At 51.8% G+C, this 27,715-nt stretch overlaps 1 protein-coding gene across 1 annotated transcript; it reads left to right on the top strand.

The window, feature by feature from the left end:
• Positions 1-27,715, top strand: LOC144948821 (guanylate cyclase soluble subunit beta-2-like). Its single transcript, XM_078878472.1, has 16 exons — positions 1-89; positions 1,863-1,957; positions 3,982-4,142; positions 12,268-12,367; positions 14,347-14,609; positions 17,553-17,643; positions 18,881-18,984; positions 19,653-19,869; positions 20,387-20,535; positions 21,874-22,045; positions 22,256-22,404; positions 22,703-22,849; positions 23,655-23,809; positions 24,676-24,863; positions 25,714-25,818; positions 27,528-27,715. The coding sequence occupies exons 1-16, from the start codon at positions 1-3 to the stop codon at positions 27,713-27,715; spliced, it is 2,373 nt and encodes a 790-aa protein (XP_078734598.1).

The following is a 27,715-nucleotide window of genomic DNA, read 5'->3' as shown; positions in this document are numbered from 1 at the left end:
ATGACCCCCGAGCAGTACGGATTCATCAACACGTGCCTCAAGTCGCTGGTCATGGAGAAGTTCGGAGAGGAGACTTGGGAGAAGCTGCGGTGAGTGCTGCCCCCACTCACCCCTCTCCCCGTTCGTCAGACCGCTGCTGCTGCTCTTGACACATTCCATTCGGATGCACTGCTTTTTCGTGTTTCATGTGAAAATACGATAAAAAAAATTCTGATCAGTCTTTGAACGATTAAAGGCAGGTGAAAGAGGAAAACAACGTTAAATAATTGTCTTTCCAAGGGGCAGGTTGATTAAGCTGCGTATGATTTGTTGATGGGGAATCTGCCTGCCTGCTGCCAGTGGGGTAATGGATAGAGCTGTGCATTTGCAATCCAGAGGATCTCTGACCGCTCAGCCACCCATCCGACTCTTGTTTTATATTTATTATTTAAGTAAACTATTAACAAAACGAAACAATTTCTATTTATTTTATCATATATCTCTTTTTGAGAAGCGACGTGGCTATCACAAATGATAGCTCAACGAAGTAGGCTTATCACTTGGAATTGTATAGCAGCCAAATGCTATGAATGTGTAATGTTGATTTTAAATATGGAGGGGAAAAAACCGGAGGACCCGGACAAAAATCCACACGACCACGAGAAAAGAGACACGCAACCTCCATCTATAGAGCAGGCGTCAGCGTCGGGATTGAACCCACGACCTCCTGTATACCAGGCAAGGTAGTTAACATCTCGCCACCGTGGAATCCTATGACCTTGACCCATCATCATCATTAGCCATGATCAATCTACTGCTGAATGAAGGCCTCCCCAAGCTGTCACCCACCGTCCCTCGCAGTCTTGCGATGCAACAATCCACTCGCGCTGATCCAACAGCTCCATTTCCACGGTGGACCGATTTTAAGATGCGCTCCTGCGTTTGGCTGTCACTCGGCTCTCCTCCTCGACCGGCCACCATCCCATCTCCTTGCCGTAGCCTGCGCGCACGTTGGTGGCCAAAACTTGGTGGCTCACGCGGTTCCCCTTGCGGTAAATTTGAGATCGGAAACAAGGAGACTTCTTCGTAATTTTGGCACACCGCTTGATGGCGCTGGTCGTTGTCGTTGTTTACTCTCCAACACACAACCGGTGTGCTAAAGTGTTAACTAATTGGCACGTTTTGTTTATGTGACAAACCTTACTAATTGGCTATGTGAGGTGGTGGCGGGTTAACAACACATTTATATGTACGCGATGTAACCCCCCAAAAATGTCTTTATTAAGGTTAAATAATTAACAGACATATTCTCAATTAAAAAAGTGCTCGTCCTATGGATGAACTCACACCCGCCATAGGAATGTAGAATTTACACCACTAGCCCAGGGCTGTAAACGGTAGATGAGCAACCAAAGCTTCAATGCTCATTCGATCAGGAAGTCACTTGCAATTTGACCGTCAAGCACGGGACGCTTTGTAAATTCACTTGTGGATGTAGGCCTCCCCCACGCTGTGTCAATCATAGGCGTTGTTCGACGATACTTCTCCAAGCCAGTCAGTCAGTGCGGGTGGCCTACGACCAGCCAGTCCAGTTACCACTCGCCACCGATGTGAGGCCACTGCTGATTGGCCGTGTCGGGTGGTGGAGGGTTACGACACATTTATAAATAACGCGATCTAAACCCAAAAACGTTGATTATGAATAACATTGGTCGCGAAAGCCTACGTGTTAAACCAAGCTCAGACGCGTCAGTCCATCGCACAGCACAGCACGCGCGCAAACCACGGCGCCACCGCTCCAGCGCTCTCTCATCATGACGACGGTGACGGTGGAAACGTCCTCCCACCTGCTCCTCACCCCCTCCCCACCCTGGGCCCTGTAGGACTATGGCGGAGACGCAGGATACCTTCATGACCTACACGGCCTACAACGACAACATCACCATGCGCCTGGTGACCGAGGCGTGCACCCTCCTAGGTGGGTGACCCACCCCCCCCGAACATGTCCCATATTGTCCGGCACCCTCACCCCGGCCCAGTGGTGCAGTAACGACATCATCAGTGGCGTAGTAACGACATAATCAGTGGCGTACTAAAAACATCTTCAGTGGCGTAGTAACGACATCATCAGTGACGTAGCAACGACATCATCAGTGACGTAGTAACGACATCATCAGTGACGTAGTAACGACATCATCAGGGGTGTAGTAACGACATCATCAGTGACGTACTAAAAACATCTTCAGTGGCGTAGTAACTACATAATCAGTGGCGTAGTAACGACATAATCAGTGGCGTAGTAACGATATTATCCGTGACAAAGTAACGACATAATCAGTGACATAGTGACGTAGTGACGACATCAGTGGTGTAGTAACTACATTTAATACGTAGGCTTTCGCGATCAATATCCATAAGAGGTTTTTATTATGGGTTAGATCACCACTCGACACGGCCAACTAGTAAGGGTTGTCACGTAAACAGAAGATGCCAATTCGTCACTAGTACAGCATACAGTGGCCTAGTCACGACGTCATCAGTGGTGTAGTAACGACATCATCAGTGACGTAGTATCGACATCATCAGTGACGTGGTAATGACATCAGGTTAGGGGGGGTAATCGATCAGGTGGGGTCCCCAATACTGCGATTTGTCTCTTGGCATGGTCGCACCTCGAGGCTGTTCTATATCGCGGCTCCTCTTGGCCTAATCACATCATTGTTACGCTCACCGTCTCGAACGTTTAACGCTGTAGGGGGGCGCTTCGTTTTAAATGTTTTTGTTCTTGAGATGACACTTTATTGAAGACACGTTCACTTGACATCAGGCATAAACCCCCACTGCAATAGCCCTGAGTCTCCTGTGCATCTCCCCCTTATATACCAACACGAGGCCACGTCCCGCTTCTCGATCATTCTCGCTGACTCTGGACACTCACTCCGCCGGCAGACTCTGCCGTTCCGTTCCGTCACCTGACTACGCTCCCTTCTCGAACATCCTCGTAGCTACCAGTCCCTTCGCACTCAAAACTGATACCCCTGTCATTACCTCCCGTGGCCACCAGTCCCTTCGCGCTCACAACTGATACCTCTGTCATTACCTCCCGTGGCCACCATTCCCTTTGCACACAACTGATACCCCTGTCATTACATCCCATGGCCATCAGTCCCTTCGCACTCACAACTGATACCCCTGACACTACCTCCCGTAGCCACCAGTCCCTTCACACTCACAACTAATACCCCTGTCATTACCTCTCGTGGCCACCAGTTCCTTCGTACTCAAAACTGATACCCCTGTCATTACCTCCCGTGGCCACCGGTCCCTTCGTACTCACAGCTGATATCCCTGTCATTACCTCCCGTGCCCACTAGTGCCCTCGTACCGTAAGCTGACCTCCCTGTCATTACCTCCCGTGGCCACCAGTCCCTTCGCACTCACAACTGATACCCCCGTCATTACCTCCCGTGGCCACTAGTGCATTCGTACCGTAAGCTGACCTCCCTGTCATTACCTCCCGTGGCCACAAGTCCCCTCACACCGCATGCAGGCTCTATTGTCATTACACATACATCTCATATGGGTGTATCCTTCATTATTATTAAGAATACGTAACTCGAGACTGCACCTTGAATGTCCCGGGAAGGCTTCGAGATTTCCTCGGACAGTTACCTCCTCAGCAAGAGAGCGATGCTGCAGGGAAAACTAGAACAGGTGGCACGGTTTATATAAATTTGCGGAGCGAGCATTGTTAGCGAGCACCTATTAAGGACGTCACAGCACACCGAGTGGGTTGTGCGGCCAGCACCACACGCTGCGGTCTTTAATGTCGATACGCCACCACGGTTACTGGGGCACTTATTTCGGATCAAGGTCAACCCTAGGGGAGGCCCAGGTAAACCGCGACAAGGTGGCAACCCTACCGTAACCCTTGCCAGGCTACACATGGGGGCTTTGTCTGTGTTGGCCGTGCCATGTGTGACTGGGGGAGGTGGGGCACAGGGGTTGCCCCCGAGGTGGTGCTCCATCTGTTCGGGGAGTACTTCTTCGAGTTCTGCAAGCGCTCGGGCTACGACCGCATGCTGCGCACGCTGGGCGGCAACCTGCAGGAGTTCATCGAGAACCTGGACGCGCTGCACAGCTACCTCACCCTGTCCTACAAGGTGAGCGTGCACTCTCCTCACCCTACAGGGTGAGCGTGCACTCCCCTCACCTCACCCTACAAGGTGAGCGTGCACTCTCCTCACCTCACCCTACAGGGTGAGCGTGCACAAATTCGCCCGTTTTCTCATTGAAAATAGGTACATTTCTAAATGTCACTGTCCTGGTCACAAAAGCACAGTTTGTGGGGAAAAATAGGCATTTTGTATACTTTTTAGGCATAAGCAATTACAAAATAATAATTACTACCTAGGATCAAAAATTGTGTTAAATAGTGTAATCAGAGCTAACTGCAATGATGATTCTGATGATAGGTCAAGATGCTGTTGATAATCGTTAAAGATGATGGCAGGCAAAGATGATGATGAATGTGATAGGTCAAGGCAATATAATGTGTTTATATTACAAGTTGAAATTATTATTATTATTGTGTTTCTCATTTACAAAGCTAAGCATGTAAAGCCTATTTCTGCAGACATTTCCATACGAACGCCAGCCAAACCGGTTAGGGGCCGTCCATAAATGACGTCACGCGCCTGGGGGGGGGGGGTCAGACATTTGTGACGATGTGTGACGAGGGGGGGGGTTGAGAAGTGTGACGTCACATCAAAATGCGCAACTTTAAATAATTATCAACAACACGTTCTACTTAATTAAGTTGACTTTTTAATAAATGTTTTCTCCTACAACATCAGAGTGCAGCGCCACATTAAATACGCACTACAATGACAATAGTTGAAAGCGATTTAAAGCATGTTTTATTTTGGGGGGGGGGTAGAGCTTTGTGACGTCATATTTGAGCGGGGTCTGACTTTTTGTGACGCCGCGTGACGAGAGGGAGGGGTCAAAAATCGTGTGACGTCATTTATGGACTGCCCCTTAACACCGGTATTAACCGGGTTTATTTGTGCGGTTACCGGTAATGCAGCAGCAACAAAACCGGGTTTTATTGCACGCTTTTATTTAACTCACTCTGTCTGTTGTATCCACAACTCTGTCTGTTGTCGTATCCTCAAATCTTGTAACTCAATTTTAACCCACTTCCCAATGTCGTATCGACTGCAAACTTGGTATACGTATGTCATACTGATGACAATACTATATTCTATCAGTAAAAATAAATATATATGTTTCAGCAATCTTTTTAAATATTATGTTTCGGCTTGGGACGAATTGTACACGCTCAACTCACGTTGGCTGTAAATCACCACGGCCCCTTACGTTATGGCAAGCTTCAGGGCCACTTTCTGGAGTCGTGGAGTTCTGCCATTACTCGTACGCAACATTTCATTAAAGCGTGTTTTTTAAAAAGTATTTTTAAATATTACTTATTAACAACTCGATTGGAGATGCGAGCGGTCAGTCAACAAGCAGGCGGCATAGCGATCCATGAGCGAGGCCAGAGCAGGCAGCTCCTTAGCGCCATGACAAGGAGAATGTTGATGACTCGCCCACCGCCATCAGTAGAAGGAACAAATTCCCCCAAAACCTTGCCGCTATGCCACTCTCGATAGGTTGCCGAGAGCTGAACGGAGTCCCAAAGAACTCACAAACACCACCTTGTTGCGAAAGACCCAACGCAGAGGACCCCCAGGGGCATGATCTTCCGCGAAGCTCGTTGGTCCACCCCAAGCCGCGTTTGCACCGCACAAACCATGTCAGGTGCGGATACCTGACGCACAAATGGACCATTTGACAATTCTCCAGTCGTGGGCACGTGTGGTCATCGCAGCGATGCTACACTCCGCTGCTCCCTGACGCGGTGATCTGAGCTTGACCCCCTCAATGTGAAATTGTTGGCTCTGCAGCTCCATCAGCTGCAGCCACACGGTAGAAGAAGAAGAGGAAGAAGTCTCGCGGGGTGTGTAGGGGGGGGGGCTTGGTGAGCCGCTTATTGTCGAGGGCTCCTTGCTACTCATTACGCCGCTCGCTCAACTCGCCTCCCTCCCTCGCTCGCCCGCCCGCACTCGCTCTGCAGGCGGGGAGGGAGGGCAACAGTCCCCGTGGTGCCAGGGCCCCCGAGACCATGGAGCCGAACATCAAACGCCGAGTGGGGCTGGCGGGCAAACTCCGATATAAATCCCTTCTAATAGCGTGGCTGCTGGGCGTGGATAGTGCGTGCATGTGTGTGGGTGTGTGTGTGCGTGGGTGTGTGTGTGTAGGTGTGCGTGCGTGTGTGTGCGTGTGGGTGTGTGTAAGATGCTACAGCATCCCACGTCGGAGAATGAGGAGGCTTACCGCAGCCTTCGCTCGGAGGTTCGGAGGGCCGTGAGTCGCTGCAATGATGGGTGGTGGTTGCGGGTTGCTGAGGAGATGGAGTCTGCCTCAGTGGCCCGCGATCACAAATCCCTCTTTAATTCCATCAAAAAAGTAACCTGCAGCGCCACACCTATTACCATCATTAGGGGATCCAATCTCCGACCCCCAGGAACAGGTTTGCAAATTTGCTGAGCATTTCTGTGAGGTCATGGGGGAGGGGAAATCCCTCGGCCTGGATAACAACGTGGGACAAAGTGGAGATGATCCTGCTGAGGCTGTGGTGCCTCAAATATTGGAAGAAGTCACCCCCTGTGAGTGGCTGGCTGAGGTGTCATCTGTTGAAGTACTGAAGGTGATTCAGAGTCTGAGACCAGGAAAGGGAACGGGCAGAGATGATCTCCCAAGCGAAATGCTGAGGGAGGGTGGCGTTTGTGCATAGCCTGCTCTACATGACATCATAACAACAGTCTGGACCACTGAACGGGTTCCGCAGGACTGGAAGGATGCTCTGGTGGTCCCCCTCTTTAAGAAGGGGGAACGCACAGACTGTAATAACTACAGGGGCATCTCACTCCTCAGTGTGCCGGGAAAGGTCCTGGCAAGGATTATTCAACATCGCCTTGCTAGGCACGCTGAGGAGAAGCTTGCGGAGCCCCAATGCGGTTTCAGGAATGGGCGGTCCTGCACGGATGCCATATTTTATGTCCGTCTGCCACAGCAGAGGTGTAGGGAATTTCAACAAGACCTACATCTCTGCTTTATTGACTTTGTCTAGGCCTATGATACCATCAGTAGGCCTAGGCTCTGGGTTTTTCTTCATGCTTTCGGACCTTCATGATGGTGAGCGGGCCCGGGTAAAACTACATGACCGGGAGTCGGAGCCATTCGCTGTACACCTTGGGGTGCGACAGGGATGTCCTCTGGCTCCCACATTATTTAACATCTATTTGACCACGTAGTTCGTGAGGCCTTCAATAGCTGTACCGGAGGAATTTCTATCTGGTACAGATACAATGGGAAGCTGATCGATGCCCGGGTGTGGTCAAGAGATGGCTCCCTATTGCTCAACCATGTTAATGTATGCCGATGATCTGGTAATCGTTGCTCACTCAGAGGAGGAGTTGGAGGCACTGCTGCTAAGCCTGGAGCTTGCCACTAAGAGGTGGCGCTTTACCATCAGCTCCACCAAAACTAAGCACTTTCCAAGGTATGTTGTACCTTCGAACTCTCCACCCCCACAACTCTTAATTGGTGATGGGGAAGTTGTGGAGAAAGTGGAGAGTTTCCCATATCTGGGCAGTGTGCTTATGACCGGCTCCGGTTTAACAGCAGAGGTCTCACTCCGAATCAGTCCAGTGGCATTATCTTTTCATCGGTTGCATTACGCTGTGTGGAAGCTAGCTGGTCTGTCACTCCGCACAAAGCTTCAGGTCTTCTTGGCCACAGTCATTCCCTCCCTTCTCTATGCTTGCGAAACGTGGACCCCCCTAATGGAGCATCTTCACCAGTTAGAAACATTTAGGCTGGCCCGCCTACGATCCATCCTTGGTTTAACCAGTCTGGATTGTGTGAGGAGCTCGCAAATCCTTGAAAGATCTGGACAAAGTCCCATCGGTGAGCTCCTCTGGCAGGCAAGGCTGCGTTAGCTGGGCCATGTAACCCGCATACCCAGTCACCGCATGCCTAAACAGCTTTTTTTCGGCCGGATCTAGAGGGCTAAACGGGCGCGGCACGGGCTAGAGAAGAGATTAAGTGATGTGGTACAGGAGGATGTGGAGCTGAGTGGACTTGCCGATGACTGGTATCAGCGGTGTCAAGATCGGCCTCTGTGGAGGAGGCTCGTGAAGCACGCTACTGGGCAGTTGGAGGCAGTCGCCTGCCAACAACAACGGAGGGCGGAGGAGCGACGCTAAAGCACAGCAAGTTGGCACGGCAGGGGGCACAGGTGGTGCATCAGCCAGTCATCTCAGTCAGTCGACCCGCGGCACATGGGTCTGCCCCGTGACTTCCTGCCAGCGGGCGTTCGACACTTCACATGGCCTCAAGGTGCACATAGCCTGGCAAAAGCGTCGTGGTGACGTCACCGCCACTTAGTGGCGAATGGCGGTTGTTGTTGTGTGTGTGTGGTGCCGTGAGGAGTGGTGGTGTAGCGGTTAGCGAATTGCGCTACTTACCTGGCGACCAGAGTTCGATTCCCGCTCAGGGCCAAAATCAGTGACGATTTTCTGAACCGGTCTTGGGCCTCCCTTAGGTCGACTCGGCCTCAAATGAGTACCTGTTGCAATGTGTGAACATCCCCTCTGGCTGGGGAGACAAAGGCGGTCGGGCGCGGTGCTGGCCATCCACCCCCTCGTGTATCGTGCCGGCCTTCAGAGGTGTTCGCTAACAGCACTTGCCCCAACAGTCTGTTAAAGCTATACGGGAAGTCTTTGTGTGTGGGTGGTGACGCGATCCATGGGTGGTGTGTCTATCCCTCGTTGCACAAAGCTTCGCGATTCCAGCCCAGCGGGCCGCCCTGGATAATGCTGCGGGTGTATTAGCAAAACAATTAAACATCTATAAACACGTTTTTTTTTTTACCAGGTAAGGCCCACTGAGCTACGTAGCTCTTTTTCAGAAGTGACCTGGCCACACATGATAGCTCAACGAAGTGGCTTATCACGTGGAAATGTAAAATAGCAGCCATATACTCTAAACCAGTGGTCGACAACCTGCGGCTTCGGAGCCGCATGCCGCTCTTTAAGTACTGCATTGCGGCTCTTGAAATTCGAAAAAATGTCTCTTGTTATTTTGATTGCCAACCCCTGAACATGAGAGTCGAGTTTACCATGGAAGTCGAGTCCACCATGGAAGTCCACTTCATCATGGACGTCCAGTTTACCATGGGAGTCCAGTTTACCATGGGAGACCAGTTTACCAAAGGAGTCCAGTAAAAATGGGAATCCAGTTCACCATGGAAGTTCAGTTTACCATGGGCATGAGTAGGCAACCTGCTTTTCCGGATCAGCACGCGGCTCTTTAAGGAGCTGCTGCTTTGTGGCGGTTATTTATTGAGGACCACCACCGTCTCGTATTCACCGCAACATTGCAGCGGCTCGAAAACAAAAAAAAGAATAGCTCTTCATTTCTCATTTTGGTTGCCCGACGTTTGACGTTCGCACGCTGACGATTGCCAGTGATGCTAATCGAGGAAGAATCCGCCACACGTGTGCCGCTGGTATCGCGTATCTGTCCGACGTTCGAAAGCCGTCCAAGCCAAGGCAATTGCGGGGGGAGTGCGCCTTTTGCTGTTTTTTAAACATTCCCTTTTTACACAAATGAAGAATGTGCATTTTTTTTGCCGGTTTGGAATCTCAAAATCAGCCTTTGATCTCAGAGCTGCAGCCCTCAGCCGTGACAGTATTTGGGTCAAGGCCGCGAGGCGGTGGTTAAATATTTGATCTCATTCATATGTATGCAAACGCGAGCGCACTTTATGCAGTATATCTCGTGTGAAGATAAATTTTATGCATTTATACACAGACGAAAGTGGCTCTGTTCGCCTTCTCTGGTCTGACACTGATGAGACCAGGCCCTAAAGAAGTCTGGTGTAGACCAATCAGTTTCAAAGACAATGCATCATTTATTATTATCAAAGCATGCTTTGTTTGCATGTTCACCACAATTATTTGTGGTTAATGCAGACATGATTCCTTGCAATAGGTTTCAGTTTGGTGTTTTAACATCTTAACACAATTGTTTATTTGCCAGAAAGGTTCAAACCTATTCTTATATTTTGAGACTGGCAAGGGCGGTCCCATGATGTAGCTGCTCACCCCGAGCTCTCAATGTCCTGACAGTGGCATTGTCTTTGTGCTGTTCGCCTTTTGGCGTCCTCTGGCCTAACGGTGTTTGAGACGAGGCTCTAAAAACTGCTGCCTCTGGTGTGGACCAATCAGTTTCAAAGACAAAGCATCATCTACTACCAGAGCATGTTTTTGTTGTTTGCATGTTCACCACAAGTATATGTGGTTGATGCAGACATGACTCCTTGCAAAAGGTTTCTAGTTGGTGTTATAACATCTTAACACACCTGTTTTATTGCCAGAAAGAGTAAAACCTATTCTTGATTTTTCATACTATGATACTGGCAAAAAAGGTCCCATGTTGATAGTGGCTCAATTCGTCTAGGTGAACGATCTTTTGTTCCAGCCAATAAAACGCTGCCTTTCAACTATCAACTTTGCACCATCACAATATAATATTGGGATGAATGCGGCGTCTAAATCCGACAGCATCTCAAGCCGCCGTGCAATGTACATACAGCATAGAGACAAAGATCAACATCAGCAAGGGGGGCTAAGCACCCCCTTGCTGATGGCTCAGCCCCCCCACCTCCGCAATCATTGAGCCAAGCAGTGGTGTTGAACTTCTTTCGCACCGTACGTAGCCAACCGTGCTAATCGGAGGTGCGGGGAAGGTGGTGGTGGTGGTGGTGGCAACACACGTGCGCCTGTGTGATCCAACGCTGTGGAGGCAGCAGCGAGGGCTTGGTGGATCACCGCCCACAGAGGGGATCGTGAAATCCTCTTCCTCCCGTGGGTGTGCGTCAAGGAGTGGCCGTACTCCTGGCTCAGCTAGGAGAAGGCGGTTCGCCAATCACGTGGACTCCACCCGTTACCTCTCTGTATGGGATAGAGCGTTTTGCCCTCGCACGAGTGGGTTCTCTCCGGGTGATCCGGTTTCCTCCCACACGCAAACACTCATTAACTGGCCGCAAAACAAGTAGAAAGAGAACCGCAGACCTTGGGAAATTGTTGGTGGTGCCGGCTCCTCACTCTGCGACTGCTACTGCTGCCTTTACGCTCGTCTATGGTTCCTCCTCCTGGCGCCTCTGAGTCGTCCTCTCTCTTTTGAGTCGTCCTCTCTTAGTCGTCCTCTCTCTCTCGGAGTCATCCTCTCGGAGTCGCCCTCTCTCTCTCGCTGAGTCGTCCTCTCTCTCTCTGAGTCGTCCTCTCTCTCTGAGTCGTCCTCTCTCTCTATGAGTCGTCCTCTCTCTGAGTCGTCCCTTCTGTCTCTGAGTCGTGCTCTCTCTCTCAATCGTCCTCTCTCTCTCTCTCTGAGTCACGCCCCTCTATCTGAGTCGTCCTCTCTCTCTGAGTCGTGCTCTCTCTCTCCGAGCCGTCCTCTGTCTCTGTCTGAGTACTGAAGGAGCCATCTCACCACGTGCATCTGTCGATCTAGAAACAATTTCAAAACTGTTTTTATTTTACCAGGTACGGCCCACTGAGCTATATGGCTCTATTGCAGACGCAACCTAGCCACAAATGATAGCTCAACGAAGTGGCTTATAATCAAAACGCCTGAAGTTGATTCTAAATGAAGAGGGAAAAACCGGCCCGGAGAAAAATCCACGCTCCCACGGGAAGAGATAGAGAGACACTGCAATCTACAAATATATAACAGGCGTCAAGGGTCAAGATCGAGCCCGACGACCTCCTGTATAGCAGGCGTGGGAGTTTACATCTCATAGCCACCGTGGCAGTCCACGTGGGCGGAGAGCCCTGGTGCAAAGTGGGGTGGCGGGGGCTCACGACCTGGCGACCCGAGTTCAATTTGGCCTCACGGTCACGGACGCCAGAGATGACTATCTGAACCGGTGCTGGGCCTAACCTAGATCTACTCAGCCTTAAATGCGTACCCGGTGAAGTGTGGGTGTAAACATCAGCCACTGAGGAAGACAAAGGCGGCCGGGGCATGCCACTGACCGCACACCTCCCCTTTGCGCCGTGCCGGCCTTCGTAGGTGCTCGCAAACCAGCGCTCGCCCCGACAGTCTGTTCAGGCTTCATGGTGGGGGTGTGGGAAATCTTTGTCTTTGGTGCGACAGGAGATGAACGCCCCGTCGTTTCGCGTCGAGAAGAGAGAGGACGGGAGGATGCTGCTGCATTATTACTCTGATCGTAAGGGACTGAGCCAGATCGTGCCAGGTACGGCGGCCGTCTGGACACGTTTTGCTCTTGTGCACCCAATACAGTGAATGAAACGTCGTGCTCAGATTGTGAATATGTGGCTTGGCTCTCCAACACACCGGTTAGTGCTGTACTAGTGACGAATTGGCACGTTCTGTTTACGTGACAAACCTTACTAATTGGCTGTGTCGGGAGGTGGCCGGTTTAACGACACATTTATATTTACGCGACATATCCCAAAAACAACCTGCTTTATGGATAATGTTTATATGTCCATGCTTTTGGGTGTGGAGTGAGGGAGTCAGTGGTTTGGATCTTATAAGAGAAAGTTTAAGTCGGAGGTTTGGGTCTACAAGAGAAAGTTTAAGTCGGTGGTTCTTTCCTGGTTCTCAATCGTTCAAAAATGTAGAATGTTTATGGGTTTGGTTAAACAGAGTAAATTGTAACTTACATGCCTGTGCTTCATTTGCGTTTTCGATGATTTACCTTCTCACAAGAATCTGGCCACGTCTCGCACCCCCCACAAAGGGCATCTCGCACTCCCAGTAGGTGCGTGCACCCCAGGGGAATGGCCACTTGTTGAAGGGATGAATCCGTAAGCAAAGGAACCAGGGGGCGCACCGATGCTGCAGCTGCTAACGTGAAGGGATTCAAGTCAGAGTCTTTATGTGTGCTGGGGGAAGCCGATGAGCTATGAAGCAATGTTATTCACAGATGTCCAGTAGGTGTGGGTCAGAACGATACAACAACAAATACAACAACACGATCGGAGTGCAAAGCGTGGAAAATGTTAAACAAAATAACAAAAATAGATACAAATATAAGTAAACTTTTTTTTATCTTACCAGGCAAAGCCCACTGAGGTATTAACTTGTTTTTCAGAAGCGACTTAGCCACAAATGATAGCTCAATGAAGTAGCTTACCACGTGAACTCCCTCGCCTGGTATAGAGGTCGTGGGTTTGATCCCGATCCTGATGCCTGCTGTGTATCTGTAATTTGTGGTGTCTCTACCCGTGGTCGCGTGGATTTTTCTCCGGATCTCTCCGGTTTTACCCTCCTTAGAATCAACATCATGGCGTTTAGAGTATTTGGCTGCTGTACATTTCCACATTGTCAGCCACTTCGTTGAGCTATCATTTGTGATCGCCAGATCGCTTCAGAAAAAAAAATATCTACATAGCTCAGTGGGGCCTTACCTGGTAAAAGAAAAAAGTTTTATTACAAAAAAACCGATTGGGGTACAAAGTATAGGAAAAGGTAAGCAAACCATAAAAAATAGTTAAGTAAAAATCAACTAAGTATATACGTTGAAATTGCATAAGTGCACCAATTCCCAAGCTTGGTAAGATGAAAAAAACATTGTTTAGTTGTATTTGTATATTTTAAGTGATTTGTTTACCTTTCCAATACTCTGCACTCCTGTCGCGTTTTTGTATTGTTTGTTGTTGTAAAGTTCTGACCCCGTGGCCCTGCCGGACCATCGATGAACAAAGAGCGTCATAGTGCTCGCCGCGCTGCATTGGCTTCCGGTTGCTGAACAAATACATTATAAGGTCGCGCTCGTCACACACAAAGTGCTTACCACAAATGAACCACAATACCATTGACGGTCTCGTCAAGGAACATAAACCATCACGCGAACTGCGGTCATCTGCGTAGCAGTGGTTTTGGCTCGCCGTCGAACAAAGACGGCCACCGCATTGCGTGGCGCTTTCGGGTGCGCGTCTGTGGCCGTCGAGAACGCTCTTGCTTCCGATATTAGGAAGCCACCAGAGCTACGCACTTTGAAATAATCAAGATTGACAAACTCATTTCTTTAGAACTGCTTTTTGTGTTTATTGTCCTTCCGCCGCACCTCCGATTAGCATGGTCGGCTACTTACGGCATGAAAAAAGTTCAACACTCACACGTACATCGCCCATCGGATTTCCTCCAGCACAAGCGAATATTCTGATTCCGATTGATTCTGAACCTCCCCTCGCCGTCCGTCGGCAGGCATCATCGGGGCGGTGGCGAGGGACTTCTTCTCGAGCGACATCACCATGGAGGTGGTGACGCACAGCGAGGAGGACGAGCGCACGGGCAAGAAGGAGCACGTGGTCTTCCTGGTCACCCAGAGTGCGTGGAGCACCGCCACGATCGCGGCGGCGGCGGCAGCAGCGGCCGAGCGACAGAGTGTCGCAGAGGGCGGCCGCGGGGCGGCGAGTCCCGGCGTGCCGGCCACAACGCCACGGGGCAGCAGGAGGGAGGAGGCGGAGGTGCGTACCTCTACCCCCCCGCACCTCTCCACCCTCCACTCCTCCACCCTCCACTCCATCCCCCCACTCCACCCCCCCATCCCCCACTTTCCACTCCATCCCCCCAAAGCCCCCCCCCACTCCCCCACCCTCTACTCCACTCCCCACTCCCCCACCCTCTAATCCACCCCCCACTCCCCCCCCCCCCCCACTCCACCCCCCACCCTCGACTCCATCCCTGGCAAATTCCACCCCGGGGCTACTCACGCTCCACCATCTCACACGGGGTTCGATTATTCCCATAGGCCCCATTGAATAGGAATCATAATTATTTACATTTATATTTTTTACCCTGGAAAAATTCGTGTGGATGTTGAGATGTGTAAACAAAACTAAAATCTACACGTGTATATATTTTGTCTCATGCGAAGGGATTACAGATATTTGTGAACGTGGCGTAGCACCTGCAGCCTGTTGACCCCGGTATCAGATCAGAATCTTTAGCTATCCTGGAGAAATCCGATGAACTATGAAGCTTTTTTTAACGCAAATGTCCAGACGGGGCACGACAAACAATACCAAAAACGATATAGCAGCGCAAAGTATAGGAAGGGTAAGCAAATCACTACAAATAAATACAATATACTCGCGATTATCCGCGCTAATGACAGGGACGACACTCGTAGATAATTCAAAATCGCGGATAATCCAAAATAAATAAGCATTTTCCGCAGTTCTCGATGCCAAAAACACTAATGTAGGTGAAAATTATGTTTACGTTTCTCTGCCATCACAGTTTCGTGAATTAAAACTCACAAAATCAATGATTGGATAAATCACTCAAAATGAAGCACAACTGATGATTTCCATTGCTTAGCGATAACACTTTCCTGCTCCCGCGCAGAAGACTCAGCTCACTCAGTGGACAGCAGAGCCACGCCAATCAACATCAACCAAACTCCGCCCACTGCTGTATATATATATGCAACTACTGTACTGTAGAGCCGATCACAGGAATTTCTGTTTAACCGGAGCAACATATTTTTTCAGTTTAAGCACGTGACTTGCAATTAACATTTTCAAGAATAACAATGTATATAACTGTTTTTATATTATAAATTTTGAGCTCAGGGGAAACTCCGTGAGTTATTAATTTACGTCAAAATCTCAGCTGCACGGTTAATCTGCAAATCGGATAAACCGCACATGGATAATTATCGATGAGTGTACGTAAAATAGATAAACGTATGTAAGTTCAAATCGCGTAAGGTATGCCAATTCCCAAGCTTGTGCAAGTCAGGAAAACCACAGCGAGAACAGTTCCACGTGACATCCTGATCGCCCCGCTTGCACAGTGAATCAAACAACTCAAAGCGATCACCTGCTGCCCAAATGAGCCTTGCCACCATTGGCGCTCATCTTCCGTTCACAGCCCTGCTGGGGCCAGCGGTGGAAATTCCATATTGCCATGGCGGGGCGAGGGCTTATCCGTAGGACATCCTACTGTTGGCTTTGTAATACATTAGTCCCTCGGTTAAAAGTGACATCGGTTTCGACCAATGTCAAAAAGTTGACTCACGGTACCGTGTTTACGTGATAAGCACGGCAGTATCAATTTTGGCCAATCCGAGCGCTCGTAAGTGGGGTTGAACGCATGCCGTCAGCCAATCAGCGATGCCCATTTATGAGCGTTTAGACCTCAACTGCGTTTGTTGACGTTGCGTTTTCAGTTTTGGCAGTGTAAAACAGCTCTCTTGCAGACTCGATGATTTTTTACTTCACTTTCAACTTGTAAGTTAATTAACAGTGATTGCAATGTCCCCCTGCAGTGAATTCGTAAAAGTCAAAGAGGAGTGGAAAAGTAATTAGCTTTTAAGCAAAGTAGGACATTATTTACGAGCATGAAAAACCAGTGCACTTATGAGTGAGTCTGGCTTCAATATTCCTAAATTTGATTATTTCGGTTCACGGTAGTTTTCATGGAAGGCCACTGGACTGTTTTGCAGACTTTTGAGAGGCGACGTTTGACATACATTTTCTGAACGATGGGGGCCAACGAAAGCACGTTTCGTCAGTATTTTTCTTTTTTTCATTAAAAAAAACGCTCTTAACGCCGAACCACCCACGGCCGCTCGCGCGGGGCGATCCATCCATAGGCTCCCCACTCAAGAGAGTCAGTCGCAATGGGACCGCGACTGAGTGCGAACGGAGTGCAGAGAGATACCCGCTCAGCATTACGTTGAGAGATCGGACAGATGAACACGTGGATCAAAGGACGTATGCAGATTAATAAATTGTTAACCTAAAAAATATATATTTTTTAATTTTACCAAGTACGGTCCACTTCGCTATATAGATTTTGTTTCAGGAGTGACCTGGCCACAAACGACAGCTCAACGAAGTGGTGTATCACGAAGTGGAGTATCACTAGGAAATTTGTAGCAACCAAATGTCTTAAATACACGTTGATTCTAAATGTGGAGGGGAAAAACCGGAGGACACGGAGAAAAATCCATGCGACCACCACAAATATACAGCAGACGTCAGGGTCCGGATTGAACCCACGACCTCCTGTATACTAGATGAGGTAGTTAACAACTCCTAGCCACCGCTAGAGGATGATGTCAGATGGTTAAGAATAATAGCGGAATGGCAGGCAAAGAACAAAACGTCCACCGGGGGAGATGAAGCAACGAGCGTTGAAATCAGTTCACGTGATTGGTGCCGGGTGGATTGTTACACCGCAGGATTGTGAGAGATGGCGGCAGTTTAGGGGCTGGGGGGGGGGGGAGGCCTTCATCCAGCAGTGGCACGCGAATCCGTCCATCGTGGACACATCGCAAGTAAATCCCACGGCAGGCGAGGCGAGCGCCTCTCGCAATCAGGAGGCTTGAGAGAGCGAGAACCTCTGGATCGCCTCGGCACGACTCTCCTCAGGGATCGGAGGAACTAAAGTGCACGGAGCGTCGCTCCGCGGACGAGGGCGGCGGCGCGCCGCGCCCAGCGAAGAAGAACCACTGGGAGACCATCCGGAGCATCGTCACCCTGGGGAAAGGTGAGCGGCCAGGGCGATCAGGGGAGTGGGGGGGTGGAGCGCTGCCCGGAGCGGGGAGTTGCCGGTTCCACTGCGTCGTTGTGCGTGGTGGCCCCCTCATTTTGAGTCGACGCCGGGGCCAGTGGGGTCTCTTCAGGGCCGTCCATAGGGGCGGGGGGTGCGGGGGCCCGGGGCAGTCGCCCAGATTCACCGTAACCCTTAGAGACGGCTGTAAGTCTCCGCGTTGGACACCCACCTCTAAAAGGTCAACTAAGATAAAGGGGGAACCCTGCAAATTGCTCGTTCGCGTTACGGCTGGCAGAAGGAGCCTCCACTTGAGAGGAGGGTAATTTAGCCTACTCCTCCACGCGGACCCACACTCTAGCCCACCACACACGAGCTCCGAATCGACTCGCTGTAGTGCACCCATTTATACTGCTGGTAGGACAGATTCAACTCATCCAAACAGTGTTTAACCACCACACTGCAGGCCACAACAACTTACTCACCCACACACTCAACACGCACTCACCCACCCACACACTCACTCACCACACTGCAGACCACAACAACTTACTCACCCACACACTCATCACGCACTCACTCACCCACCCACACACTCACTCACCACACTGCAGGCCACAACAACTCACTCACCCACACACTCACCACGCACTCACTCACTCACTCACCCACACACTCACCACGCACTCACTCACCCACCCACACACTCACCATGCACTCACTCACCGACCCACACACTCACTCACCACACTGCAGGCCACAACAACTCACTCATCCACCCACTAACCCCACTCACACACTCACTCGCCACCCACTCACCACACTGCAGTTCACCTCACTTCGATTTCTGCATCATCCCTCACGCCGCTCCGCTCTGGAATTCCCCGCCATCGTCCCCTTTCCCTCGAAGCCCTCGCACAGCAATCGCCTCGCTCAATTCGAGACGCGGCGTAGCACAACGCCCGCTCGACCACGACTCTGATAACGGTGCCGTTCGTCGCTCGCCGCTTCACGCGAGCTCACACCCTTGGCGCGCCGACACTCTGCCCCAGCGACTCCGCGAAAAAAAGACCAACAACGGCCGCCGGCGCTCGCCGGGGAGTCGTAGACCGAGCCTGGAGACGTGCGGACCGCTGACACCGCCGACGGCGAGGTGTCCGGCACGCTCACCGGTCACGGCGGCGTGCCGAGCCCTCTGACCGGCGCCGCGTTGCGTCTCCCCGGGTCGCCGCAGGGAGGCTGCTGAGGGGCTTCCAGGCCGTGTTCCCCGACACCCTCTGGGTGGACGAAAGGACCTTCTGCAACTCGTTCCCGTTCCACGTCGTCTTCGACGAGGAGGTGAGGCCGGAATCGCACGCCGGGGGGGGGGGGGGCAGAGTGGGGGGGGGGGGGCTTCGATCATTAACCAGCAGCGTCGTCGTCATCGTTAGCCATGCTCCATCCACTGCTGAATGAAGGCTTCCCCCCCCGCCCAAGCCGTCACTGACGTCACCACCATGGCCTTGTGATGTAACAATCCACCCAGCACTGTGCTGATTTTATTGCTCCATCTTCCCGGCGGACGTCCTCTGGAACACGCGTTCCACTCCTTGCCTGCCCCTCCTAGTGGTGACGCAACCTGCCCAAGCACACTGACTTTTCTCGACGGGTTGAACGATGATACAGCTCTAAATATTTTTTTATTTAAACAAGTAAAGCCCACAGAGCTATGTAGCACTTTTTCCGACGCGACCTGGCTGCCACAAATTATAGCTCAACGACGTGGCTTATCATCACGTGGGAAATGTACAGCAGCAGCCAAATAGTCTCAACGCCGTGACGTTGACTCTAAATGTTGGGAGGGAAAAACCGGAGGGCCCGGAGAAAAATCCACGTGACCACGGGGAGAGAGAGAGACACCTCAAACTCCAAATATATTGTGTAGGCGATGTCAGGGTCGAGATCGAACCCACGACCTCTACGAGGTGGCAACCCTGCACCCCCCCTCCCCCGCGCTGTGCACGCAGCTGCGTGTCAAACAGGCGGGCGTGAACATCCAGAAGTTCGTGCCGGGCCTGCAGACCATGGACATCCGCCTGGACGAGTACTTCACCATCGGCCACCCGGAGGTCACGTTCACCATCGAGAGCATCCGCAAGTTCATCAACAGCCAGTTCGTGCTCAAGACCCGGCGCGAGATGCTGCCGGAAGCTCGCAGGAGCCAGCCCATGCTGGACCTCCGAGGTGAGAGGCGCCCGTCGGGAATGCCCCGACCCGACCCGCCATCGTTGTCGCCTCCAGCATTCGATTTTCGATTCGGCCGCGGGGTGTGGGGGGTGCTGGGGTGCCACGGTAGCTTGGATATGTTAACTACCTCGCCTGGCATGCAGGAAGCCATAGGTTTGATCCCACCCCTGACACCTGCTGTATATTTGGAGTTTGTGTGCCTCTTTCTCTCTCTCCCCGTGCGGATTTTTTTCCACGTGATAATATAATTAGCCACTTCCTTGAGCTATCTTTTGTGGCCTGGTCGCTTTTGAAAAAAAATTATACAGCTCAGAGACCTTTATCTGGTCAAATAAAAAATTGTTTCGCTAAAAAAGTATTTGTCTGCTGCGATCAATTTCCACGAAATAAGCCACTTCGTTGGGCTGCTAGCCAGGTCACTTCTGGAAAAGAGCTATCTAGCTCAGTGTGGCCTTACCTGATATGATGAAAAAATCGCTAGCAATAGTTTAATGATGGACGTCGGGCCGCGCAGGTCAGATGGTGTGGATGGAGGGGTCGCGCTCGATGCTCTACCTCTGCTCGCCTCTCCTGCGCAGCCTGGAGGAGCTGGAGGAGCGCCAGCTGCACATCTCGGACATCGCGCCGCACGATGCCACACGGGACCTCATCCTCCTCAACCAGGCACAGCGCAACCCCCCCCGCCCCCACCACCCCCCCGGCAAAGCCGATCCACTCTCGGTGCGCCAATGGGATCCCACAGCGGAGGTTGGCCCGTGCATCATCTCCTGTGTACAGCCCTGGGCCAGTGGTGGAAATTCCGCCGGACTTTCATTGTTGATTTCTTCCGCAAAGTGGATACCCATTTTAGTCACCTCGGAGGGAGGGAGTAATGATGGGCTGAGTCAACACCTCCCCAACCTGGATTTGAACTCACGACGTTCTGCGTGTGAGCCGCTCGCTCTAGTGCTGCACAGCCACCTGGCTGCGCTGATGATGTTTGGAGTGAGAATATTAAAACTAAACTGTTAAAAACGTATTATTTTACCAGGTTAAAGCCCACTTAGCTATAAAGCTCTTTTTCATAAGCGACCCAGCCACAACTAACAGCTCAACGAAGTGGCTTATCACGTTGACATTTATAGCGGCCAAATACACTACACACACGTTGATTCAAAATTTGGAGGGGAAAAAGCAGAGGACACGGACAAAAATCCACGCGACCGCCATGGGGAGAGAGACACGCAAACTAAAAAAATACAGGCGTCAGGGTCTGGATCAAACCCACGACCTCCTGTATACCAGGCGAGGTAGTTAACATCGCGCCACCGTGGCACCACATTTGGTGCCCCACTCACACCGATCTAGAATATAATAGATCCGAGTGTTTGATTCGGTGTTTGACCGCTTTTGGCTGGCAAGCTGAAGACAATAACTCTATCAAATTCACAGACTGAGACTTAACAGAGCCACACATGAAGATGGAAGGAAACAGGAGCAGAGTAAGAGAGAGAGAGAGCCATACGGAGGGACGGAAGAGGGAGAGCTGTAGAAGGACGAGGAGTGAGACTGAACGAAGCAGGACCATGGGCCGGGGAAACAACTCGATGGCCAAAATGCACTGAGGAAAGGCCATATGAGACAGGAACTCCGGGGGCGAGATATTAACTACCTCGCCTGGTATACAGGAGGTCATGGGTTTTGAGCCAGACCCTGTTGTATGATTGGAGTTTGCGTGTTCTCCCTGTGGTCGCGTTAATTTTTGTCCGCGTCCTCCGGTTTTTCTCTCCACATTTTAAATCAAAATCATGCATTTAGAGTATTGGTTGCTATACGTCATAAATCTTAATCTCTGGTGAAGTCGCTTCTAAAAAATAAAAGAAAAATAGCCCAGTTTAGTTTTTTTGTTTAAAATGCTGACTCAATTAACACTACTCTCCCACTCCCCCTTCCCTCCTCCCCTCATCCCCCCCACCCCCCACCTACCCCTAACCCCCCCGCCCATGTCCTGCGCTCCGTCAGCAACGTCTGGCCGAGATGGAGCTGTCCACTCAGTTGGAGCGCAAGAAGGAGGAGCTGAGGGTCCTCTCCAAGAACTTGCAGGTGGAGAAGAAGAAGACTGAGGCCCTGCTGTACGCCATGCTGCCCCACCACGTGGCCAACCAGCTCAAGGAGGGCAAGAAGGTGGAGGCGGGTGAGCCGCTGTGGCCTGCGTCCGACGGACGGACCGACGGACCAATGGACCAACGAACAGACCAACGGATGGACGGACCGACAAATGGATGGATCACTGCACGGATGGACGGATTAATAGACTTATGGACGGACAGACCAACGGGCAGACGGATGGATGGGTGAGTGACACCGACTCGTAGCACATCTTAACCGCCGCTCTGTGCCGCAGGGGAATTCAAGGTCTGCACCATCCTGTTCAGCGATGTGGTGACCTTCACCAACATCTGCGCCGTGTGCGAGCCCATCCAGATTGTGCACATGCTCAACGCCATGTACATGCGCTTCGACCGTCTCACCACCGTGCACAACGTCTACAAGGTGAGCTGCGGCGGGCGCGGTGAGCGTCTCCCGCCCGCCTGCTCTCTCGCCATTCTGGGTTGTTTGTCGTGGCAAATTTGGACTGTTACGCTGGTACACGTGGCCCACTCTTATCCGATAACTTACCAGGATTGTTTGCGTGAATCACAAGGTACACGTTTACCCGTTGATACATCCGCGGTATTAACCAGGGCGGCCGGCGGGCTGCAACCCTGCTCGGGGCTCGGTGTTGTGACCGTGGACGGGCGGGGGCGGGCGGTCGATGTGGTGGTGGGGGTTGCCTGTTGCTGTGGTGCAGGTGGAGACGATTGGCGACGCGTACATGGTGGTGGGCGGCGTGCCCATACCCGTGCCGTCGCACGCCGAGCGGGTCGCCAACTTCGCCCTCGGCATGGTCCTGGCCGCGCGCGAGGTCACCAACCCGGTCACCGGCAGCGCCATACAGGTTATTTTGTCGCGTCATGTCGTTGCCCGGTCGCATGCGCGATGCTTCACGCATCGTGAACCAGAGGCACGCACTCGGGGAACTCGGGGAAGACAGCCAAGGGCCAGCACCAACAATCGCCCAAGCTCTGCGGTTCTATATTGGTGCCCCTTGCCGACTCCGTTTAGTAAAGAGTTGTGTTTTTGCGCACGTCGTGCGAGAGGGCAACGCTTAATCCCCGTACAGATGGGATACAGATGGTATGATCAGCTTCGTAGTGAGCAGTGTTAATGGAATCAGCGTTTTATTTAAATTCACAGTCTTCGTCTAACCTGTGGAATTATAGCCTAGTCTCAGGCTGTGGATATTGTCTAGTCTGATACCTGCGAGTCAAGTCGACTCAACCAGCCAGATAGTCAAAATACTCTCATTACCCTATGCCACTCTCCCTCCAACATGATCAGGTGAGCCAATCAGTGAACCCGGTAATATTCTAATATCCTGTACACATACAACCAATCACTACTGCGCTGTGAACCCGGCATACCGAGTTCGACGTTCACGGTGAATAGTAAACGCGCAGTATTCACCGGAGCGGCCTGCCAGAGCTGAACCGCGCACCTCCACGACAACCGGCGAACGCGCCCATCACGACCACACATGCAGTGCGCACACGCAGTGCACGCCACGCATGGTTTACACACACGTGGTGTACGCACGCGTAATGTTGTGTACACACGTGTAGTGCACAAATGCGTTTGCGCACGCGGGCGTGTTCTACGCGCGCACGGTAGCAAACCCGTGTCCGCGCCGCTCTCCTCGCCAGATCCGCGTGGGGATCCACTCGGGGCCAGTGCTGGCCGGCGTGGTCGGGGAGAAGATGCCGCGCTACTGCCTATTCGGCGACACGGTCAACACGGCGTCGCGCATGGAGAGCCACGGCCTGCCCGGGAAAATCCACCTGAGCCCCAGCACCCGCGAGTGAGCGGCGCCGCACGCGCCCGGGAAACAACGCACACAGCAACAACACCGCTGCCACCAATCGGAATTGAAACAGTTTCAGAGTACTCTGCGTGTGTATGTGTGTACGTGTGTACGTGTGTAATAGGATCGGTGGCGTAGTGGTTAGCGTGCTGCGATACGAACCCGGCGACCCGGTTCGATTACCGCCCACGGCCAATACCAATGACAATTATCTGAACCGGTCATGGGCCTCCCCTAGGTCGACTCAGCCTCAAATGAGTAACCTGGTGCGGTGTAAAAACCACGCTACTGGGGAGACAAAGGCGGTGCTGGCCACGTGTACCTTGCTGGCCTCTGTTAAGGCTATACGGGGGATCTTTGTTTTTGTGTGTGTGTGTGTGCCATGTCCCGTCTCAAATATGTTAGCTGATCGTGGCTTTCCTTCCCATTCAGCTCTGTTCGTGAATATTTATTCAACAACTCTGCATGGGATACTTCCTCCCAGTGGCATCCAGTCGTTCAAATTGCTCACGAAGCAACCTAATTCTTGCGGTACTTCCCTGGCTTCTTGCGGTACTTATAATGTTCCCGGTCAAAACCACGTTTATGTACGTACGTACGTTGAACTTCTTTCGCACCATACGTAGCCAACCATGCGAAGTGGAGGCTGCGGGCGAAGGACAGAAAACTAAATTATAATTCAGGAATGAAAATAAAAATTGGACCGTGACACCGGCACACAATGTCCTACGTTTTTTTAAATCGACGTCACAGCACGACAATGACATTAAACAATGACAATGTTGATGTCAACGACGATGATAATGCCCGGCCGAGTGCGACGTTGACGAGCTCCCCCCCCACCCCTCGTGCATGGGCTCCAGGGCCCTGCAGGACAAGGAGTTCGACGTGGAGGAGCGCGGTGAGATAGAGGTGAAGGGCAAGGGGCGCATGTCCACCTACTTCCTGCTCGGCAACCGCGCGGCGGGCGAGCAGGAGATCCTGGGCCGCACGGGGCCCCTGCCCATGGCCGACGCGGGCGGCGGCGCGGAGACGGCCACGCACGCGGACGGTAGGTGGCTCGCTCGCTCACCCCCCACACGATCGTCACCGCGGATCGCTCGCTCACACATGCACGCTCACACATGCACGCTCACACATGCACGCTCAAAATGCACGCTCACACATGCACGCTCACACATGCACGCTCACACATGCACGCTCACACATGCACGCTCACACATGCTCGCTCACACATGCACGCTCACACATGCACGCTCACACATGCACGCTCACACATGCATGCTCACACATGCACGCTCACACATGCACGCTCAAACATGCACGCTCACACATGCACGCTCACACATGCACGCTCACACATGCTCGCTCACACATGCACGCTCACACATGCACGCTCACCGCGATCGTCACTGAGGATCACTCGCTCGCACGTCAGTCATATCACCGTGCTGGTGAGATGTTATTTCCATCGCCTGGTATGCAGAAGATCGTGGGTTCAGGTACCGACCCTGATGGCTGCTGTATATTTGCATCTTCTTCCCCCCCGTGGTCGCGTGAATTTTTGCCCTGGGTCCTCCAGTTTTTCCCTCCACATTTAGAAACAGGCTGCTATACATTGGCACACGATGATGAGCCACTTCGTTGGGCCTTACCTGGTAAAATACAAACATAGTTTAGTTTTAGTCAGGGAAATATCACAGCAATGGTGGGAGCGGTTAGGGGGGTGGTTGCTCTCCGTTAATACCGGCCCGCTGCGCCCGAGAGACCGGCTTGACTGCGGTGCCCCCAGAGCCTGAGTTCGGACCCAGGCTATCAGTGCTGTGACCTCGGGGGCCACGGGGTCACCTCCGGACGTGGTGCGCGTGTGTCCTTTTTCTTTTTTTCTTTCCTTCCGCTAGAGGGACCGGACCGGTGGAGCGTGCCCATGAAGTACTCGGACTCAGGGGACTCGACGTCGCACCTCGGAGGCGCGGCGCACTCCTCCCCTCTCCGGTCCGGCACCGGTGCGCGGTGATGCACCACAGCACCTGCGCCAGGCTAGGTGCCCTTTGAGGCTCTCGCGGGAAGTGTGGCAGGCGCGCTGCTGGCAGGAGGTCACTGGACGGGCCCGGGGTGCTAGGGAGTTAACTGCCCGAGACGACTGGTATATGACCTAGCAATGTCCCCAATACCAGGTACTTATTTGAGGCTGAGTCAACCTAAGGGAGGCCCAGGACCGATTCAGAAAATTGTCAATGGTGTTGGCCGTGAGTGGCAATCGAATCCGAGTCGTCATGTTCGTAGCGCAGTGCACTAACCAGGGCACTACCGCTCCCCGCTACTAAGACAAAGGTCCCCCCGTATATACTTTAACAGGCTGTGGGGGAAAGTGCTGTTAGCGAGCACCTATGAAGGCCGAAATGGCACACGAGGGGGTGGGTGCTGTTTGATTAACACCATACCAGGTACTCATATTCTTGGTTCTTTCGTTAAAGTCATGTAGAAGGGAAACAATAAAATAATAAAAGTATAAAACAATAAAATTATCACGACGTTTCGATTGCAATACAAGCAATCATCATCAGGTGTGAAAACCACAGTAAGAAAAAAATATTGCTGTGGTTTTCACACCTGATGGTTATATTATTGTTTCCCTTCTACGTGACTTTACCAAAAGAACCAATAATATGAATACCTGCAGTCACGAAAGCTTTAATTTAAAACCGTACCAGGTGCTCATTTAAGGATGAGTCGACCTAGGGGAGGCCCAGGGCTCGTTCAAATATTCGCCACTGCTATATTGCTCGTAAGCAGGAATTTAACTCGGATCGCCAGGTCCGTAGCAGAGCCCCGCCACCGATAACCCTAACAAAATCCCGACGCACACACGACTCTCCAGCTGGGACAACTTTGCTGTGCTCGAGTTTCCACAGACCGCACCTGCGGGTACTCCTACCTGCTCCAATGCGCCTGGCAAACGTGAAATAGTCGGCTGTAGCCCCCCGTAGCCGGCGCTTCCTCTAGCGATTCACCTCGTGGAGGCCCTTCCCGCCAGCAGTAGTGAGGGTGTTCAATTGCAGTGCTGCGACTTTATCTCCGCACCAGCTGACCCAGACTCCATTGTCTTGGGACTCCGGGTAAGGTTTTGAGTCTTTGACAAATTATATTGGTAAATAACCAAAACAAATAAGCAGACTGTATGTCCCCTTTCTCTATTTATCTCTTCGTATGATTAAAACATTTTTTACGCGTCCCATCCACCACACGACCCTTGGGAGTGGAATTACTTTTTAAACCGGCAGCATTGGTTTAATATGAAGCAAACTCTGGACTGCTTTTAGACACTCAGTGTCTCAGAGTCAGGCTTGTTTACAGCACATGTATCTCTCCAGTGCAGAGAGGAGGCATATTGTCTGATTAATTCGTTAAGTTACTTATATTCTCCACAGTGACACAAGTGGCGATGTCGTGCTGGTAATATAGACATACATGCAAACAAACATGCTCTGATAATATAAGCATTGTCTTTGAAACTGATTGGCCTACAGGAGAGACAGGCTTCTTTATGGCCTAGTCTCACCAGCAGTGTTGGACCAGAGAATGCCAAAAAAGGACAAAACAGTACAAAGACAATGCAAGTTTCAGAACAGCTCGGGTCGAGCAGTTATATCTATCGGACTTTTAATTCAGTCAGTGGTGCCCTGCTGATACCGCCGATGGCTGCGTGACACAGGAACGCCGGCGCGGAGTGGCCAAAGCCGTGCGAGTCTCCACACCGAGCCCTTGGCGGTCGGGCCGGACGGGTCAGACGGGCCCAGAGTGACCCCGAAGCCCCACGAAGGCCCCGTGGAGGCAGCGACGAGGATGAACGGCTCCGCTTCCCCTGTCGACCGCCACTCGCGCCTCTGCTTGCTCCTCTGA

The sequence above is a fragment of the Lampetra fluviatilis genome, chromosome 51 (genome assembly GCF_964198595.1).
Source record: "Lampetra fluviatilis chromosome 51, kcLamFluv1.1, whole genome shotgun sequence".
Taxonomy (NCBI): Eukaryota; Metazoa; Chordata; class Hyperoartia; order Petromyzontiformes; family Petromyzontidae; genus Lampetra; species Lampetra fluviatilis.
Note: the sequence above shows the minus strand (reverse complement) of the source record. Positions and strands in the feature narration are given on the sequence as shown.